This window comes from Physella acuta, unplaced genomic scaffold (genome assembly GCF_028476545.2).
Source record: "Physella acuta isolate Inbredline_101_S28 unplaced genomic scaffold, ASM2847654v3 ptg001467l, whole genome shotgun sequence".
Taxonomy (NCBI): domain Eukaryota; kingdom Metazoa; phylum Mollusca; class Gastropoda; family Physidae; genus Physella; species Physella acuta.
The window spans coordinates 47,689-68,429 of NW_026732982.1; the positions used below are offsets into that span (position 1 = coordinate 47,689).

The 20,741-nt window shown below is 36.5% G+C and overlaps 1 protein-coding gene and 1 long non-coding RNA gene across 2 annotated transcripts; one reads left to right on the forward strand and one right to left on the reverse strand.

Annotated features, from left to right (window-relative positions):
- Window positions 1-235: 235 nt before the first annotated feature.
- On the forward strand, window positions 236-4,902 carry LOC131928150 (GTPase IMAP family member 9-like). The gene is made up of 2 exons (XM_059284091.1): window positions 236-387; window positions 3,374-4,902. The coding sequence occupies exon 2, from the start codon at window positions 3,407-3,409 to the stop codon at window positions 4,571-4,573; it is 1,167 nt and encodes a 388-aa protein (XP_059140074.1). The 5' UTR covers window positions 236-387; window positions 3,374-3,406; the 3' UTR covers window positions 4,574-4,902.
- A 4,874-nt stretch (window positions 4,903-9,776) lies between these two features.
- Window positions 9,777-11,440, reverse strand: LOC131928151 (uncharacterized). The gene is made up of 3 exons (XR_009383732.1): window positions 11,391-11,440; window positions 10,609-10,689; window positions 9,777-9,992 (listed from the first exon to the last, which is right to left on the reverse strand). It is a non-coding gene; the product is annotated as an uncharacterized LOC131928151 (long non-coding RNA).
- Window positions 11,441-20,741: the final 9,301 nt, after the last annotated feature.

Genomic DNA, 20,741 nt, shown 5'->3' on the forward strand with positions numbered 1-20,741 from the left:
TGTAGCCAGCAATGACTGAACCGAGAATCACCAGGCCGCCATTGATTCAGCAATGACTGAACCGAGTATCACCAGGCCGCCAATTATTGTAGCCAGCAATGACTGAACCGAGAATCACCAGGCCGCCATTGATTCAGCAATGACTGAACCGAGTATCACCAGGCCGCCATTGATTCAGCAATGACTGAACTAAGTATCACCAGGCCGCCATTAATTTTGAAGCCAGCAACAGGTCTGTTCTTGTGCAACACCTGGGGACATTTTCTTAGAAAATACATGGCTGGCCACGTCATAACAGGCTAGCGAGTCTGTTGATAGCGCTCCATATACACGAAAGTTTTGATAACACACAGGGCAACAAGTCATCAGCAACCTATATACAATCTCGTGAGTACTGATTTGTGTAATGTGTCACTTGTATTTTACATTTTCCTCTCTTGTTTTTAGATCATTCAGTTACACGAATCTATCAACGTAAATACATTTATGTTTAAGGTCTTAAATTTGAACTGTCGACTTTTAATTATCTTTTGTACCTTTTCCTAAAGAAAAAAAAAATCAGTGTTTCACCAAATGTGCTAATGTGATAAAATACAGGTGACATCCAGAAGACAATCCTGTCCGTGTAACTGCGGCAAACACCCCCCCCCCTCTTCCCCCTCCCACGGTTAAGCTGTTAGCACGTCAGTTTCATGAACTTGAAATGTGTAGTGAACATTTCTTATGAACCGTTTTTACTCAGTTCTCAACATCCGTTTGTTGGATTGCGGCAAATGTAACTGAATTTTGACCCACTTCTAATGCAGTGACTTCGTTCAAACTTTCCTTTCGATGACAGTGCATCTATCTTTTTGCTTTCTCGTATACAGAGCACAGAGCAAGTTTAGTAATCGTGCACAAAAATCACATTAATTTTCCACAATTTTCACCGTTAATTACATCAAAATTTTAATTCAGCAATTTCTGATGATTGAAAGGAGAACTTATTTTACTTTTGGTTTTTCAAAAGCCTATTACTTGAGTATTGTTTAAGATATATAGACAACATTTTACATATAAGTAAAAAATCTAATTTTCTGCCTTCTGTCAATTGTTTTAGTAATTTCCGTTGACCGGAAGTGGTACTTTACGCTCTTTCCGAATTCTTGAAATCGTATAAGATTTTATAACGTACTAATATTTCGCACTATTATACACACAATGTTTACTGTTTACTTGGTGCGCAATTCTTTTATCTACGAGATTCTATTCTATTTTTAAAATTTTAAGTAATTAATAATGAATTAAATATAATGTCTATAACTTGAGGTGCCATCCCCCCATAGTGTTATATAAGAATATTCGAGAGAGTTTAGGGGAGATCATTCCCGGTTTATTCGTGCATTATTCCATAAAAGCTTGTAATTAAAACGTTTTTTATGAATTTAAAAAAAATGTATTGTATTGTTTATATTTTATGACGTGGAATGTAAAATTTAGTCTAGCGCAGTACGTTGAAGTTTAACATTTTTTTAACCTTTAAAATTTGTCTGAATTATTTTATTTTCACACAAGTAAGCTTGCTAATGCATTCTTTTTAAAAAATGTAATCACTACAAATTTGAATCTGTAAAGATTACCGGATAAAATGGAATCCATCTCAAAGGAAAGATAATTCACGCATGAACATATTTATCCGCTAATCTTTACAGATACAAAATTGTAGTGGCTATTAGTTAATCTTGTCATCTTCCATTAGTTTTGAAATACTTTAATTAATTAATTTTTAACGATTTATTTATCATCTAATTAAATTAATAAAAAAAAGATAGATGCATTGTCATCGAAATAAAGTTTGAGCGAAGAGACTACGTAATATACTACAAAGAAAACTGCAAATGTTTTGTTAAAGCAGAATTGTTTGTTAAAAGTGTATGTGTAGTATTTAGTGAGTAATAGCAAGCTCAGGTCGATACTTGTTTGCGTGTATTGTGTCGGGAGGGGGGGGGGGGGGGGGAGGACAACAGCTGTTGTTAACATGCGGGTTATTTTCCTAGGAAATCTAGTTAACGTCATGCATATGTTGGGCTGCGTGATTTAATGTTAACGTTACGACGATAGAATTATGTGGGGCTTAATCATTTATTGTACATGATATGTTAACATCAGATATATACAGGGCTTAAAAATTTGTAATAGACATTGTGACGTCACACAGATGTTGGGCTGTGTGATTTGTTGTATAAATGGTGGCGTCACAAATATTGAAATAAGTTGGTCAGTATGCTGTAATAGTACATTAAGCATCATCTCTCTCTCTCTCTCTCTCTCTCTCTCTCTCTCTCTCTCTCTATATATATATATATATATATATATATATATATATATATATATATATATATATATATATATATATATATATATATATATATATATGTTGAGCTGTATGATTTATGGTACACATCAAAACGTAACATATGAGTTGTACTGTCTTATTTATTCTACGCATTTAGAAGTGATAAACGAGTTGGGCTGTATGCTTTCTGTACACATTTTGGGCTGTATTCTTTCTGTACACATTTTGGGCTGTATGCTTTCTGTACACATTTTGGGCTGTATGCTTTATGTACACATTTTGGGTTGTATTCTTTCTGTACACATTTTGGGCTGTATGCATTATGTACACATTTTGGGCTGTATTCTTTCTGTACACATTTTGACGTCAGGTATGCAACTAGTTGTACGTTTATTGTGCAGATGTCAGCTATCGTTAAAATAAAAAATATTTTTAAAACACATGAGCTCTGATGCGACATTAAATTATGACTGCTTGTACTTGTATCATAGCTTTAGATGCAAAGATATCAACTAATAGCTATCCTCTATCTTCTGAAGTAGTCTACACAAAGAAATACAACAATTTCCGTCGAGGTTAGGATAACGAGGGACGGGTCCGTGATGTATCATTGATATGTCAGTAATGTGTCAATGAGGTGTCAGTGGTGTGTCAGTCATGTGTCAGTCATGTGTCAGTCATGTGTCAGTCATGTATCAGTGATGTGTCAGTGATGTGCCAGTGATGTGTCAGTGATGTGTCAGTCATGTGTCAGTGATGTGTCAATGGTGTGTCAGTTATGTGTCAGTGATGTTTCAGCTATGTGTCAGTGACGTATTTTCTGTGCGCGGTGTTGTAAAAGTCTTAAATGATGAAATATTTATTTTACAAAATCACTGCGCGGCAACTCAAAACTGCTTCGCGGCCGCGCAACCGCGCAGCTTAGAGGGAACATTGGCCACCACCCAATATGTTAACTCCTTGTAGATGTTTTCAGATCAACTTTTCCAACACAAATTCCTTTCAAGCTTTATATTCATTTTGTTTATTTTTCCTCAGTAAAGCTGAGATAACGCAGATCTGTTTTTAACAATGGGAAGCAATCAAAGTCAGCAAGCTGTAAGTTACGTGTGTGTTGGGAAAACAGGGCATGGCAAGAGCTCAACTCTGAACTCAATCACGCATGACGACGTTTTCAAGAGGGCTACAGACACGACAACTGGTTCTAAGAGAGTTGGTTTGTTTAGTGCCAAAGTCGGCGGTCAGACCCTCAAAATTATTGATACGCCTGGTCTGTTTGATTCTAACGTTGATGATGATGTTGAGAATATAAGGTTTGCTAGAGACAAAATAAGCGAAGCTTTTCAAGTCATGAAAGACAATACGATCCAACATTTGGACGCCATTTTGCTCGTCTTAAGCTACATTAATACCTACAGTGCAGAAGAGCAACACACAATTTTGTATTTAAAAACAATTTTCGGACCAAACTTTATTCGGGATAATTGTGTTCTAGTGATGACGCATGGAGACAACTACTCAAGCGATGAGAATAATAAAAAATTTCCAACTTTCAAAGATTGGTGTGAGAGACAGAGAGGTCCACTGCTTGAGTTATTTCAAGAGTGTAACTTTAGAATTGTCCTGATTAATAATAATGGCAGTGAAATGGAGAAATACAATAGCGCTCAAGAAATCCTTCAACATACTTTCAGTATTAAAAATAAATATTACATGAAACATTTTCAAAAACAAGAAGAAAATCGCAAATCTATGCTTTTAATGTTTTGCTTGGATGAACTAAAGAAAAAGATGAAAAAGCGATTAGAGTTGTTGTATGAGGACTTTTATCTTCTACTCACCCCAAATGAAAACCTTGATAAAATGAGTCAAAAAGTTCTAGAGCATTGTCAGGACTACGAACTAAGTGTCCAAACTTTAAAAAGCGTCAAAGATTCGGCCGTTAAATTCAGACAAGCTTACAATTCGAAAGGGAAAGCCATTGAAGCCGAGAATTCAAAAACAAATCTTCGGGGAGCTTTAAGGTGCGAGCTTATAAAGGAGCTCAACAACCTTCACACAGCTTTTGAAAAGCTAGACTCGCCATTGAAAACTTTCAATGAGATCAAGGCTAAAACAGATTTACTGCTGAATGAAATATTGTATGAAGCACACGGCACAAATAAACTTGATGAAGTGGAACACTCAGTTCGTTTCTTTCAGAGAAAACTTGTTAAAGAAGCTTCAAGATTTGAATAAAAGATCTCTTCTATTATTTTTAGATTTAATATCAATTTTAAATAGACAAATAATAAAGAACAATTTTCCCACTTCTGACCTAATGATGAAACTGTGGAACAAGACTTAGTCTGGTACTACCAATGAAATAGTAATAAAACTGGTAGTGTTAGAATCCTAAGAAATTCAAGGTGCAATATACGTCTACGATCTTTATAAATACCAATGCAGTAGAAATAAAACAATGTTAGAATCCTAAGAAATTCAGGTGCAATATACGCCTATTGTAGCAGTTATTATCTTGAATGTTTGAGGATACTAAAACTGTGATGTTATTATCTGCATTCACCTCACTGTCTTTCACCACTGGACTCCAACATTGACTGTACAAAGACCAGTGGAGTCACTATGGCCGAGTGCGGCACCTCATGGTGTCACCCGGTGCAGCACATCATGGTGTCACCGAGTGCGGCACCTCATGGTGTCACCCAGTGCGGCACCTCATGGTGTCACCCGGTGCGACACCTCATGTTGTCACCGAGTGCGGCACCTCATGGTGTCACCGAGTGCGGCACCTCATGGTGTCACCGAGTGCGGCACCTCATGGTGTCACCCGGTGCGACACCTCATGTTGTCACCGAGTGCGGCACCTCATGGTGTCACCGAGTGCGGCACCTCATGGTGTCACCCGGTGCGACACCTCATGTGTCACCCGGTGCGGCACCTCATGGTGTCACCCGGTGCGACACCTCATGTGTCACCCGGTGCGGCACCTCATGGTGTCACGCGGTGCGGCACCTCATGGTGTCACCCGGTGCGGCACCTCATGGTGTCACCCGGTGCGGCACCTCATGGTGTCACCCGGTGCGACACCTCATGTGTCACCCGGTGCGGCACCTCATGTGTCACCCATCCGGTGCGGCGCCTCATGGTGTCACCCGGTGCGGCACCTCATGGTGTCACCCGGTGCGGCGCCTCATGGTGTCACCCGGTGCGGCGCCTCATGGTGTCACCCGGTGCGGCGCCTCATGGTGTCACCCGGTGCAGCACGTGTACGTGTGCGGTAGTTAACGAAAGGTAGGGTCAGAGACAGGACGTGTCGTCTGAGCTGTCTGTATATAACAATAAAGTACCAAAGTTTACTCAGAGAACTGTGTCTGTTTGATTAATATAACAAAACCAGTTGGACATTTTACTGACTCGTTCATATGCGGAGCAGAGTTTTCTTTCAGCACCCCTTCCTCTCGTGTAACGTCTACCGTGCCCCCCCCCCCCTTCTCGAACGAAATAGAATTTATATAGAAAATATATACTTTTACCACTGTCCGCCCCCCCTCCCCGTCCCCGTCCCTCCGCCCAAAAAAAAATTAAATGTAAAAGCAAAAAGTTGAAAGAAATACTGACGCTGATAAAATAGACATCTATTTCATCATCCATAGATCAAGATTCTAGATCTATGGATACACAATCGTGTCTGACATTACATTTTACCGTTCTACAGACTAAGATATTATTTAATACTCTTAGTTGTATGCACACATATAATATAACTTCTTGTAAATGTGTATTTCTGTAATTTTAATGCTAAGTAACTAAATAGTAATTAAAACAATGCGTTTAAAAAATTGAAGAAATGATAAAATGAGTTTAATACATTTATTTATCATTGCCCAAACAGAGCATGCAGAAAGAAGAAATGCAATCGATAAAAATTGAGGAATTAAAGTTTGTATTTATAATACATCAATTGAAATAAATGTGAACACATCTAATTCACCCAGTATGCTAGTCCCAAATGCTTCTATCTATTGATCTAATATTTTAAACAGAGATTGTCAAATTATATTAAAAGAACTGCTAATCATCAGATTTTATCAGGATTTTTAACATCTACTTTCTATTAGAAGTAAGTTAACAAAATTATTATGATGGCCCCCACAAGAAACAGGTAAGTATGTTTACCAGATAAAGGGAAATAATTTGAAAAAAGTCTTTAGCTCATTTAGTAAGCTGAATTACAATAATTGCAATCACGCAGTTTTACAACCGGCCATAAGTAAGTTGGCATTAAAATAAATTAATTTAAAAGTGGCACGGAACTAACTGTCCTAAACTATGAAGTTTTAAGTTATAGAAAAACTTGTTAATTATTCCAATTAGGCTTCTCAACACACCAAGACCAGTAACATCAAAAGTTGTCTAATTGCTATCCAACAACTTACTGACTTGTATAATAGCTATGCTACAACAGACTGACTTTAATCTAAATTTTTATCTCTAGCCTCTTTTATTAACATTAGCCCTGATTGGCTACTACAGGTCTTTAACTTAAAGTGGGATAAGTTAGAGAGTACACGGACAGCTGACAGCCCACCCCCACAGTCATGCTTTGGCCAGACCCGTGGCAACAATTCCATGCTTGCCACTGGCAAAGTGCCGACTTTTTCGAATAGCGTTAAATGGGGATTGTTATTTTATTCAGAGTGCATTACTCTAACTGTAGGCATACAAAGACAGTCCGTAGGTATACAAAGACAGTCCTGAATGCTGTAGTATTTTAGTTACTAGCTTCCTACGGTTGAGCCAGGTACTGGACTGTGGGTTCGAGTAGATAAGATAAGCCTTGTGAGAACCGAAGGACAGAAGCGACCAATACAACAATCAAACCGATACCCAAGCCAGTTAGTCCTAGTTCGCCGTGTTGAGGCCTGCCCAGAGACGTAGCGGGGGGGGGGGGGGACATATGTCCCTTGGCGCCGACCATAGGGGGCGCCAAAATGGGTTGGAAAAACAAATTGAAAGTTTGTAAGGGGGCACAAATCGAAAGCCTGAGGGGGAGAGCAAATCGAAAGTTTGAGCGGGGGTGCAAATTTAAAGTCTGAGGGGGTGGGGTGCAAATCGAAAGTTTGAGGGGGTGGGGTGCAAATCGAAAGTTTGAGGGGGTGCAAATCGAAAGTCTGAGGGGGATGCAGTTCGAAAGTTTGAGGGGGGTGCAAATCAAATGTCTGAGGGGGGGGGGGGGGGTCGCAAATCGAAAGTTTGAGCGGGGGTGCAAATCGAAAGCTTAAGCGGGGGTGCAAATCGAAAGTCTGAAGGGGGTGCAAATCGAAAGCTTGAGGGGGGGTGCAAATCGAAAGTTTGAGGGGGAGTGCAAATCGAAAGCTGGAGGGGGTGAGGTGCAAATCGAAAGTTTGAGGGGGGATGCAGTTCGAAAGTTTGAGGGGTGGGGTGCAAATCAAATGTCTGAGGGGGGTGCAAATCGAAAGCTGGAGGGGGTGGGGTGCAAATCAAAAGCTTGAGGGGGGGTGCAAATCGAAAGTCTGAAGGGGGTACAAATCGAAGGCTTGAGGGGGGCGTGCAAATCGAAAGTTTGAGGGGGGGGGGGTGCAAATCAAATGTCTGAGGTGGGTGCAAATTGAAAGTTTGAGGGGGTGGGGTGCAAATCGAAAGCTTGAGGGGGGGTGCAAATCGAAAGTCTGAAGGGGGTGCAAATCGAAAGCTTGAGGGGGGTGCAAATCGAAAGTTTGAGGGGGGGGGGCAAATCGAAAGTTTGAGGGGGGGTGCAAATCGAAAGTTTGAGGGGGGGGGGGGTGCAAATCGAAAGATTGAGCGGGGGGGGGGGTGTGCAAATCGAAAGTTTGTCCCCGGGCGACGGGAAGGGTCGCTACGCCTCTGGCCCTGCTTGGCTAATGGGAGACACCTGCTGAGCCAGTGGTGTCCGTAAAGAAAGATAAACAAATTATTGGCTTCTAAAGTGTATTGTGATAGTCATATAGTTATATTATTTGATTACTAATATTATCAAAGCAGAGCTAGCTATAACACTTTTTGTGCGAAACATTAAAATTTGTATATTTTTATATGAAGCAATATCAGTTCATATTTAACGCTATTTATCTCAAATCATAAATCAAATTTATTTACCAAATCCTTATCAAATATCAAAGTATTGAAAAAAAATAATGTTAGTCGCTCTTTAAAAACTAAGAAATTTTGTAAATTGTAACTTTTGGCTCTTCCGTCTTAAAAGAGTGCCGACCCCTTGCCTAGTACTAAAACATTCAATAAATACATATAAATATAGAAAATATAGAGTTACTATTGCTAATAATTTATCTAAATAAAACAAAAACAAAAAAATGAAATAATAACAAAAATGTGTTTGTAAATGTTCATTTCATATGTGTGTGCTGCTGTTATATTCGTTAAGCCATAAAATGTCTCATGTCATGTTATTGTATAATTTTGTAGAGTTGAGTAGTCGAACTTTGTGCTGAGTCCCAGGGTTTTGTTGTGTTCTTTGATGACAGTTGTCTCTGCCTGTCCATGTATGTATCTGTGTATGTGTTCAGGTGTGTAAGCCTTGTATGTTCATTATTGTGTGAATAACCTGTAGGAACCAGACCTCACGTTATCTGCTGGACGACATCTCACAAATTAGCATCTCCTTGCACGGATGGATGCATATCAGGTGGGCCGCCTTTTTAAAAATCTTTGCTATGGCAACATCTCAATTCGAAAGCCATCCAAGTTTATGGTTCTGCAGTGACGTGGGTTTAACAATGATGGCACAAATCTTAGTTATGCAGTGACTTTGGTTGGAAGATGGATGTACAGAGCAAAGCTTGGTTATGTAGTGACGTTGGTTTAACAATGGTGGCACAGAGCTAAACTTGGTTCTGTAGTAACGTTGGTTAAACAATGATGGCACAGAGCAAAGCTTGGTTCTGTTGTGACGTGGGTTTAAAGATTTTAACAATGGTGGCACAGAGCAAAACTTGGTTCTGTAGTGACGTGGATTTTAACAATGGTGGCACAGAGCAAAGCTTGGTTCTGTAGTAACGTTGGTTTAACAATGGTGGCACAGAGCAAAACTTGGTTCTGTAGTAACGTTGGTTTAACAATGGTGGCACAGAGCAAAACTTGGTTCTGTAGTGACGTGGATTTTAACAATGGTGGCACTGAGAAAAACTTGGTTCTGTAGTGACTACGGTTGGAAGATGGATGTGCAGAGTAAAGCTTGCCGTAGTTGACCCAGAATGGCACAACACGCCTAATCTCTGTGTAGATGTGGACGTTGGGTGTGTATGCCATCCTTTACATTTTCCAACATACATCGACGTACTGGCATTCTGTGTCTTTGATTTAGCTGTTGTGTGGGACGAAGGCGGCAGAGGGGGGGGGGGGTGACTGTTTTTTCGTTGAAGATGTCCTAAGGTGTGGCATTTCGTTGTTCGGGTGTCGTAACTGCGAAGGCTTATGCGTTTTCGGTTCCTTGTGTGATGACCTACTCCTTGTGTGATGACCTACTCCTTGTGTGATGACCTACTCCTTGTGTGATGACCTACTCCTTGTGTGATGACCTACTCCTTGTGTGATGACCTACTCCTTGTGTGATGACCTATTTCCTGCGTCTACTGTGTGATGATGTAGCTCGGCTCTGAAGAAAAAGTTCAATTCATGATTAATAATGGCTAGGTTGTCTGTATTTGTAGCTGGGACAAAAATACATAGAGAGAAACCATACATCTTGAAATCTGCGTCATCATACGGTGGTATTTTCTTATATTTTATGGAGTGTGCTTTTTTTTCATTTAATACTGCTATGTAAGCTGTTTCTGTGTTGTTTCAGTAGTTCCACGGCCCGTTATTATTGTAGCTGTAAGGTCCAATGTTTTTATTTTTATTTTTGCCTAAGTTAATATATGAAAACTGCCTGCTTGATTGGATGCTTTCAAGTTAGCTTTTGCCACGGGGCAAACATTTTCTATGGACTTGAACCCGAACCCGAACCCTTCCTGTTAGCAGTCGTGCACTACACCACCGACCGCGTCATTACATTTTAATTATTGAAACACACATTGTGTACCCTACCTATATCACCTAGTTTAAATTAGCATGTGAACTTGCTGCGTCACACTTATCCTAAAACAGACTGTAGCGAAAATGCCAATATACACAAATATACATTTTTTTTAATAAATTGTCATTGCCAGAATATAAATGATTGTAAAAAAAATGAAAAAAAAATAATAAAACACCAAGAGAACTATTACCTTATTACAATACGCTGCAAACGTAGACAGTGATCAGAACAACGGCAGTGAGAGGGAAAAACAGAGCCCCAACGATCGCACCTACAAGAAACAAATCAGACATTTATTAAAAATCTGTTCGTGTAATCTGGATTTTAAAATAAGAAAGTTATTAAAGTCCCCCCGTTTCAAGAGGCGGATGGAGTAGAGTTCACATATTTATTGACCGCGCATATAATGGGATGTCATGGGCAGCACCAGGTCCAGTGGCCTTTATTTTCCCTAACGTTAGTCAGGTACTTATTAGAGCTGGGTGGACTTAGGGAAGTCCTGAAGATTCGCGTGCGGGCTGTGGTCTGCACTCTAGATTTTCGGGTTATCAATAGTCTCTCTCTCTCTCTCTCTCTCTCTCTCTCTTACTCTCTCTCTCTCTCTCTCTCTCTCTGTGTGTATATATATATATATATATATATATATATATATATATATATATATATATATATATATATATATATATTGCTTCCCTAGAACCAGACTGTTATAAATCCACTTTATTAAAATGTTCACAACAAGGCGTGGCTTTAAAATTTTGTTTTCTTTAATATTTCTATAATATGGATTTAGCGAGGTTAAATTGTTGTGTAAAAATCGTGAGAGTCCTTAGTAGACACAACAGTGTATAAATCTCGAAACCAACAAAAAAATTGGGAATATTCTGGTTCTAGGGAAGCAAAATAAATGATACTCTACTGTATGCGCATCAGACTTTGTTCTTTAAACAACAGATGTCTCAAATTATCAACCTGCTATCAGTACATCAGAGCCAGATTCTTAAATAAAGAGAATATACAACAAATACATTATAATTATTCAGCCAAATTAAATGTCCAGCACAATGGATGGTTTTAGCTACAACAAATTAATTCAGTTTAATTTAAGTGGATTATAAACACAAGTTTATAATTTAGACAATTAACGTCTCTTGGTAAGTAACATTATAACAGTGAAAAATTGATTAAATACATTAAATAAGATATATCTACCTTCAGATGAGATATTTTTGGGGGCTAAAAATAAAAGATAATAAAAAAAACTAAACAAAAAAAATCACTCATGCACAATAAAACCAAATATGTTCTAAATGGAATGAAACGGTTTTTTAACATGATAATTATAAATTACTCATAATTATATATAAACAAATTGTAAACCTAATCTACTTCTTAAAGCTAGACTTTTGAAACAGACGGAGTATCTCATGTATAGGTTAGATTCACTAAACAGCTTAAGGTAATTAAACATGTATTTTACTGATGTCATACGATTGTAAGTTATTGAAGATTTACTGGTGACAGTGATTTAGGAACATAAATCAGCCGCTTCTTCCTATAGAATTGGCATACACTATGCAATTTAAAACATTTAACAGTATACAGTTATAAATAGTTATCTTTAAAAATGAGGTTAATAAAATGGACTCTTTAACTATATAAACAATGATTTTTTATTAAAGTTTAAAATTCTGTTACTTAATAATCTGATATATTTTAAGTGTAAAAGTAAAATAATTTACTAATTGAATAATTAATTAACCTTTCATTAATATATGTAGTGCCATTCAAATATATCGAAAATCTATTTTTTTTTCTTATGTTTCTCAAAATGTAGGCTAATTATTAAGTAATGAAATATAAATTATAACTATCACATTATCTAGTATAATGTTTTAATTTGTTCTGATTTTCATTAATAATAGGTGTATAATAATAATTATTATTAATAGTGCATTGAATTACATAAACACCAGATTTATCATAATCTGTACTGACTAGTTTTCTTAAAAATAGATTATATTAAAAAATACATCATCAACATTATACCTAGCTAAATTTCCAATACAATAAACGGGTTTAATTTTCAAAAAGGGTTACCATAATTGAAATAATTCAGTATTAGGCGATTACAAACTTATTTATTTTCTTAACACGCAGTTTCTATTCCAAAGGTATAGTATAAATAATAACAAGGAAAATGTATTTAAATTAATTGAACAATAAATATTTACCTTCAGATGAGATTATTTTTAGGACTAATAAAATGTAAACAAAACCATAATCCTAGCACATCACACTAAATTTTGTTCTTAACAGAATTAAACTGTTCTGTCACATAAATATTGGATTGGCTACTCAAATAAAATATTAAAACCTAATACACTTTTCAAATACAGCCTGAACTAATAGATTTTAAGTCACATAATAACGATAAAAGTAATTAAACAAGTATTTTAGTGATATCATTTTTGTATAAAACTGTAAGTTTTAAAATACTTACTGGTGAGGTTACCTTGGTCAGGCTTTCCTGTCACGTTAAATAAATCAGTTCCTTCCCCTTAAAGAATTGGAAATTAATACATATTGTAAAAAATAGTACAATATTTTAATGTTTAAACCGATTATCAACTCAACTGTTACATTAAATAATTTCACCTAAACAAGTTTCAAGGCCCAAAATGAGTTCGAGCATATTATTGTGTGATTTGTTGTCACACGATGGATCTATTTTGCTAAATTACAAAATTAGGAAATTGTTTCAATGATTAATTTAAAATTTAGTAAAACAGTCTACTTATATATATATATATATATATATATATATATATATATATATATATATATATATATATATATATATATATATATATATATAACAAATTTACAAAGGATCAAATTAAAACTATTTTGTAACATAAAAATAAGCCTTTATAGGATACACATAAAATATATTAATAGAGTTGTAAAACCTAATTTTTTTTTAAAAAGAAAGCTTTGTTTCTAAAAGACAGCAAATCACATGTTTTTTTTAACATTCATTACGTGACAGTCAAGTTAAAACCAGTGTGAAAGTGATATCGATTGTATAAAGCATTTTTTTAGTTTTCAAATACTTACTGGTGGCATTACCATCGTCAGACTTTCGTGTCTTGTTAGCTAAATCAGTTCCAGTTCCTTAAAGAATTAGAATTTAAGTTCCCAAGGTAAGATAAAAATGAGACATTTTTAAGATTTCTAATTTTTATAACTATGTAATAATTAATTACTTAATATTCAAATAATGCAAATAGTTCTAATTTACTTGGGGTATATATTTACTCTTCAGTTGCATTGACTAATTTCATCCAAAAAACTTTAGCTAATTTTAGCAAAGATTCTTTAAAATTCATATATTTTATTAACATTTGTCATTATCTATCAATTTATCTTATGACTAGTTTTGTTACATTATTTGAAAATTGATAATTAAGTTACATTTTAAAATGTCTACGAGCATTATGAATTCCTAATGTTAAGATAGTCTAAAGGTTTTAAAGTTCTTATCTATATACATCTATATATATATATATATATGTAGCGACCCTTCCCGGCGCCCGGGGACATACTTTCAATTTGGCGCCCCCCTCGGGAGCAAATTTTTGATTTGCACCCCCCCCCCCCTCGAACTTTTCATTTGCACCCCCCCTCAAACTTTCGATTTGCACCCCCCCCCCCTCGAACTTTTCATTTGCACCCCCCCCTCAAACTTTCAATTTGGCGCCCCCCCCCCCCGCCCCCCCCTCGCTACGCCTCTGTATATATATATATATATATATATATATATATATATATATTTAAATGTCAACTCTTTTCTGAGGCGTAGCGAAGAGGGGGGGGGTTCGAGGAGTGCGGACTGCTCCGGGTGACACCATTTAGGAGAAGACACCAACGCAAAAAATAGCAAAATATATACAGAAAAATGATAATTCCATTTTATTAAAAGATTAATTAGAGTGAGATAAATAGACTTTAGAGCAAAGTTCACCAATTCTTACAAGGGTGGATAGGGGGGGGGGGGTGACACCATGACGTAAACCTACTAATGATAGAGAAAACATGCTACATCCAGCTGTATTTATAACCGACTATAGATTTTAAAAAATCGTTAATATTATCTAAGCACTGTTTAAAGCAATCATCGGGAGGGGGAGGGTGGAGGTGAGTTACATTAACTCAACGTTGCAAAATATGCCTACGGAAAACGGTTTGGTTGAGAATCGTAGTAACTTATGTTTTAATCCATGTATGGAGTTGTAAGGGTAAAAAATTAAATACAACCAAACAAAATATATTTGAATACATAATTACATGCGTAAAAACACAATTGTATATGGCATATATACATATATATATATATATATATATACATATATATATATATATATATATATATATATATATATATATATATATATATATATATATATATATATATACATATATATATATATATATATATATATATATATATATATATATATATATATATATATATATTACGGAGGGGGCTGGGGGGGGCGTGACACCTAATTAGGTGCCGCACCGAATGACACCCGACCTCGCTACGCCACTGGCTCTTTTACATCTTCATTTACTATGCAGCAAAGTAAACTTTTTAAAATCAAATTCTCTGCTGTCTATCAGAGGAGCATCAGAAAGAAGGTCGTATATAAAGAGTACATAAAATAAATACTTTAGAATTACTTTAACAGTTTAGAGAATGGGTGTGTCAATTACAATTTGGGATATTGATTATGGGATATTGATTATGGGATATTGATTATGGGATATTGATTATGGGATATTGATTATGGGATATTGATTATGGGATATTGATTATAGGATATTGATACGATGTGTATGCCTATTTGAATACTTGAAGTAAATAATAAGTATCTACCTTTAGATGAAAATCCTCTGGGGTCTAAAAAAAAATGACATGAAAGTAAAAATTATCTGCCATGCATCTAACTAATTGACTGGTCGTCAGTCTGTTAGTCTCTCTAGCCATCTGTCCGTCCGTCACTCAAACCTTCAGTCCGTCCAACCCTCTGTCCGTCCGTCCATCAAAACATCCGTCCGTCCATCTGTCCGTCCGTCCATCAAAACATCCGTCCGTCCATCCGTCCGTCCGTCTATCTACCCGTCCGTCCATCAAAACATCCGTCCGTCCATCTGTCCGTCCGTCCATCAAAACATCCGTCCGTCCATCCGTCCGTCCGTCTATCTACCCGTCCGTCCATCAAAACATCCGTCCGTCCATCTGTCCGTCCGTCCATCAAAACATCCGTCCGTCCATCCGTCCGTCCGTCTATCTACCCGTCCGTCCATCAAAACATCCGTCCGTCCATCCGTCCGTCCGTCTATCAAAACATCCGTCCGTCCATCCGTCCGTCCGTCTATCTACCCGTCCGTCCATCAAAACATCCGTCCGTCCATCCGTCCGTCCGTCTATCTACCCGTCCGTCCATCAAAACATCCGTCCGTCCATCTGTCCGTCCGTCCATCAAAACATCCGTCCGTCCATCCGTCCGTCCGTCTATCTACCCGTCCGTCCATCAAAACATCCGTCCGTCTATCCGTCAGTCACCTGTTTGTTTATTCGTCCCTCCCTCGCTCCATTTACACATCATCAATCCATCCTTATACAATACTAGCCGTCCCGGCCAGGCCCTGCTCTGGCTTCTGTGAAAAACCTTTCCGTTAAAGACCATTACCTGTGTGTTTAGAAATCATCATAAACCCGGCATTGCCCACCCAAACCACAACCAACCAAAACAACAAAACGCAAACATAACGCTAACACAATTAGAAATACAAACGAAAACAAAAACCTAACAACAAACCCAACCACAACCACAAACACCAATACAAACACAAAGAAAAAACAAACGAAAACAAAAACCTAACAACAAACCCAACCACAAACACCAATACCAAAAAAAAAACAACGAAAAAGCAAACGAAAACAAACCAAATCCAAACGCAAAACCAACCAAAAACACAAATACAAACCCAAACAAAAAAAAAACACAAACAAAAACGAAAAAAGAAAGAACAAAAACGAACCAAATCAAAACGCAACCACTAACGCAAACCCACCTAAACACAAAGAAAACACTAACGCGAACATAAACGCCCGGGGCAGAATCGCCTGTTTTAGCTTAATAAACGACTATAGTACCCCAACTTATTCATAGTTTTTGCACTCACTTATACGAACGCGCCTGTTTCAATTTAATGAACAATTATAATACTCCAAGCTTATCCGTAAAATACCTAAAACATTTGCACTTGATCAATCCCCGCTAATTATGTAATTATTTTTTTCCCAACACCAAAACAAAGTAATTAAAAAGTAAATGCTTTTCAACTAATGCTATGGTTTTATAAAGGGAAGTAATTGTGTTTTGCCTAATTTATCAAAGGGAAGTAAGCGCTATAGGACTAAATAAAAACATAATTAGAATTTTTGTAAAAGATGATATTTTTTTAAAACTTGTGTTTAATGAACATGCCGACAATTATTATTATAATTTGAAAAAGGAAAATGATTTCCCAACACTTTTAATAGTAATTTTTTAACTCATAAATTTAGACAACTGCGCACGATAATTGATCTAACACTTAAATCCGTAGAAATGCCAACGACAAACATATGCGTTACAGAATTGAGCTTTATATATTAGATATATATATATATATATATATATATATATATATATATATATATATATATATATATATATATATATATATATATATATATATATGGCAATCTCTAGTGTCATCCAACCAATGATGACTTTGTCTTTCTTCTCCCTCAAGGCACAGCGCCCTGCAATATTGGCATAATAACTCAATTTTCTTGATACGTCTGCGCTCGGCAGACGTTCAAAGGGAGCAGTAATGTGATCTCTGTATGAGATCCCCGGGGGTCTGTGCGGACATCTCATTTCAGGGCCTGGATTCTTCTCTGGATGTCTCCTTGTGGAGTCCATGCCTCGATACAATACAGATGGACAAACACCTCCAGTGACCGACAGACTTGTGTGCAAATAAAAATGTTGTCTTGCCAAATGTTTCTTTGTTTACTGAGTGTTCTTGTTGATTGTGCACTTCTTGCAAGTATTTCTTGCTTTGTTCCTTCATTGGATAGTATGACGCCACGATACTGGACTGAATGTACTTCCTCCAATCTATGCCCATTTGCGAGAATGTCTGCCGCAATACCATTAGGTTTTTTGGTCAGGATCATTGTCTTTGCGGCATTGATCTCCGTTGCTATGTTGATGGTCTCTCAAATCTATTTACTATTTCTATCAACTTGCGATCATTCCTCCTATGTCATCAGCGAATCGTTGATTGGTACTAATGCGCCCGCTGATGCTGACTGAGCACACGTGATCTTCCTAAGCGGCAATGTAATCCTTAAAAACTACTGCGCTGGTTGCTCTCGTGTACATTTTTTAACAATGTGATATTTGCCTTGATGTTATATTTGTGCATGGTATCCCGCAGTGCATCATGCCATACTCTGTCGAATGCCTTCTTAAAGTCTATGAAGACGAGGGAACGATGTTGCTGGTATTGCTGGTGATCTGGACTTTGCGTGTATGACTAATTAGACTGATGGTGCGGTAGTTTTGACAGAGTTGTAAGTTGCCTTTTTGGGGGGTATGGCGACGATAAAAAATTGGGTCCACAGCTTGGACATTATATATAATATTTTAAATATAATTATAATATATACATCTTATAATAATAATTTAGTCCTCTAGTTTAATAGTTTGATGCTGTTACTTTTATTTATAATACAGTAAAAAAAAAACGTTTTTTTTTAATTACTTCACTCTTTAAAAAAAAACCGTCACATTAGATCTTAGATTAGAGATCCTACACGAACAAAGAAAGAAGGAACAAAAAAATAATATTCCGTGAAGAAGTTGGAACTTGATCATCTTTAAATTTATGGTTGTTTAAAAGTTGCTTACAAATGCTACTTAGACATGTTCCATACGCACATAATATAAAGTATAATTTTTTTTATTCCTACCCGAAATTAACCCTTCTACTGGAATTAAATGTCTGAATAATTTATGCACTATTTTAATTATTTAAAATAATATAATATTCACTGAAATAAATGCAGTAAAATGAACCATTATTTATTTTAGCACTCAATTTTGTGTCTACTTTTTAAATTATAGGAACATTGTCTTTAAAATAAATGAAAGCAATAGAACAATTGTAATAAAAATACTACGAATGCAGCCAGCAAGTTACAGTTAAAATACATAATATTATTCACTTTATATATAATGTATAAAATGCTTACGTGGAAATACCACCGTGAAAGCAACTGAAAAAGAGGAAGGAAAACACAAAATTTACACATTATTAGTCACATAGCGTTTCTTGAAGCAATAAGTTGGCAATACAGGGTTTTTTTTTCTTAATAGTTATTTACTAATTAAGTGTTCAGTAACTTATTTTAGGTATAGAAAAGATAAATGATTCAATAAACATAATTGATTGAGGCAGTATTCTCGTTCTAGCAGTTTTAAAAAAACAAAAGCATCAAAAGAAAATTATCATTTTATTCTCTTTGCTACATTATTTAATTTCAATTAAAAGCTGATTTTTTTATTTTAAAACATTGCTAACTATTCTGGTAGCCAATACGAAAGACTTAGATTATTAAAGTGTAAGGCCATACATGACGTCTCTCTCATATGAAGGTTGGGACCCGTAATTTTGGGACGTATGTCAAGAGGGGGGGGGGTGTTTAGAAAATTTTAAACTAGTTTTTAAACTTAAGGGTTTAGTACATTTTAAAAAAAGTATTTTGCGAAATTGTAACAAAAATATTAGTGTACATAATCTTTAAGTTATTTAAGGATTAAAGAAGAAATCGTGATTTAGTTATAATATAAAATAGGTAAGGGGGGGGGGGGATCTTCCATAAATGACGTAACACGTCAATAGTGGCAAGGGGTTTCAGAATTTTGTGACGATGTGGGAAGGGGGTGAGGGGTTGAGGGAGTGGGACTTCATACTGTTGAATTTTGAAAAATTATATTAGAATATAAATTAAAATTTTAGCGGTATAGAAAGTTGTCTGTGTAATCTGTATTAGTAATTAATTATTATATTCAATGTTAAGCCAGATCAGTAATTATTTTTAGTAAGAAATCGATGTTTAAAAAAAAACTTAATACTGCGATTTTTATGGGGTTGTAGGTTGAGATGTGAAGTCGTTTTAGGGTGGGTGAGTCAGGTTTTTTGTAAAGATGTGTGATATTGTAACGGGGTGGGGGAGGTAAATTAGTAAAAAAGAATATGACGTCATGTATGAATGACTCCTAATTGCAATTTCGTGTGGTGCAGGGGTCTCCAAACTTTTTAGCTCGAGGGCCGCATTAACTATCAAATATCACTTCGGGGGGCCAGAGTTTCTTTAAGGCATCTCTTGAGGGTCGTGGTGCCCCCCCTCGCCCCCCCCCCCCCCCCCCCCACGTTTGCTCTCAAATTTTTCTCGGCGTATTTCATTCTTAAAAATGCTTGTTCACACAGGCATGTTGTTGCAAAATTTGAAAGGTACTTTGATGCAAATGTTTTAATATTAGGAAACTCTTCCTTGTGCAAAAACTTATAAAAACCCATCCGCTCTTCTTTGAACATGTCTCTATGGAAGTCATTTGCTTGCAATTCAGTGACCTCCAGCTGCAGTTCATCTTTGCAACTGGCCACATTAGCTTCAAATGGGCTTTTTGAAACAGTCTCACTTCTTCTGCCTTTAAATCCAAGTAAAAAAAAAACGCTACTGAAACTGCAGCTGGAGGTCTTTAATGATCTCGTATGTAAATGACGTGGGGAACTCAATGGTTGCTTCAGCCGTAAAGACCTTGCACTGCTTAGAGTGCGTCAATTTGTTAGCCTGTATTTGTTCCAAAAACATGACAAGTTTGTATCTAAAGGTTTTTATGTGGGTGTATAGATCAGAAACTAGATTTCCCTCTCTTGACATTTTAAGTTCAGAAAATTTAAATGACTAGTTATGTCTGAAGCAGAGGCCGATTTCTTTACCCACTCTTCATCAGACAATAATGGCTGTCACAGAATTTTCTCGCAAAATTAGCAATCTTACTGATGTGAAATATGGTAAATCTTGCGATTTTGTGTTTCTCTCTGAACTATCTATGGTTAGATATCCTCTTCGGTAACAGTGTCATACATTCTATGTAGGGAAGCCAGCTATTGTGTTATGTTCATGTCTTC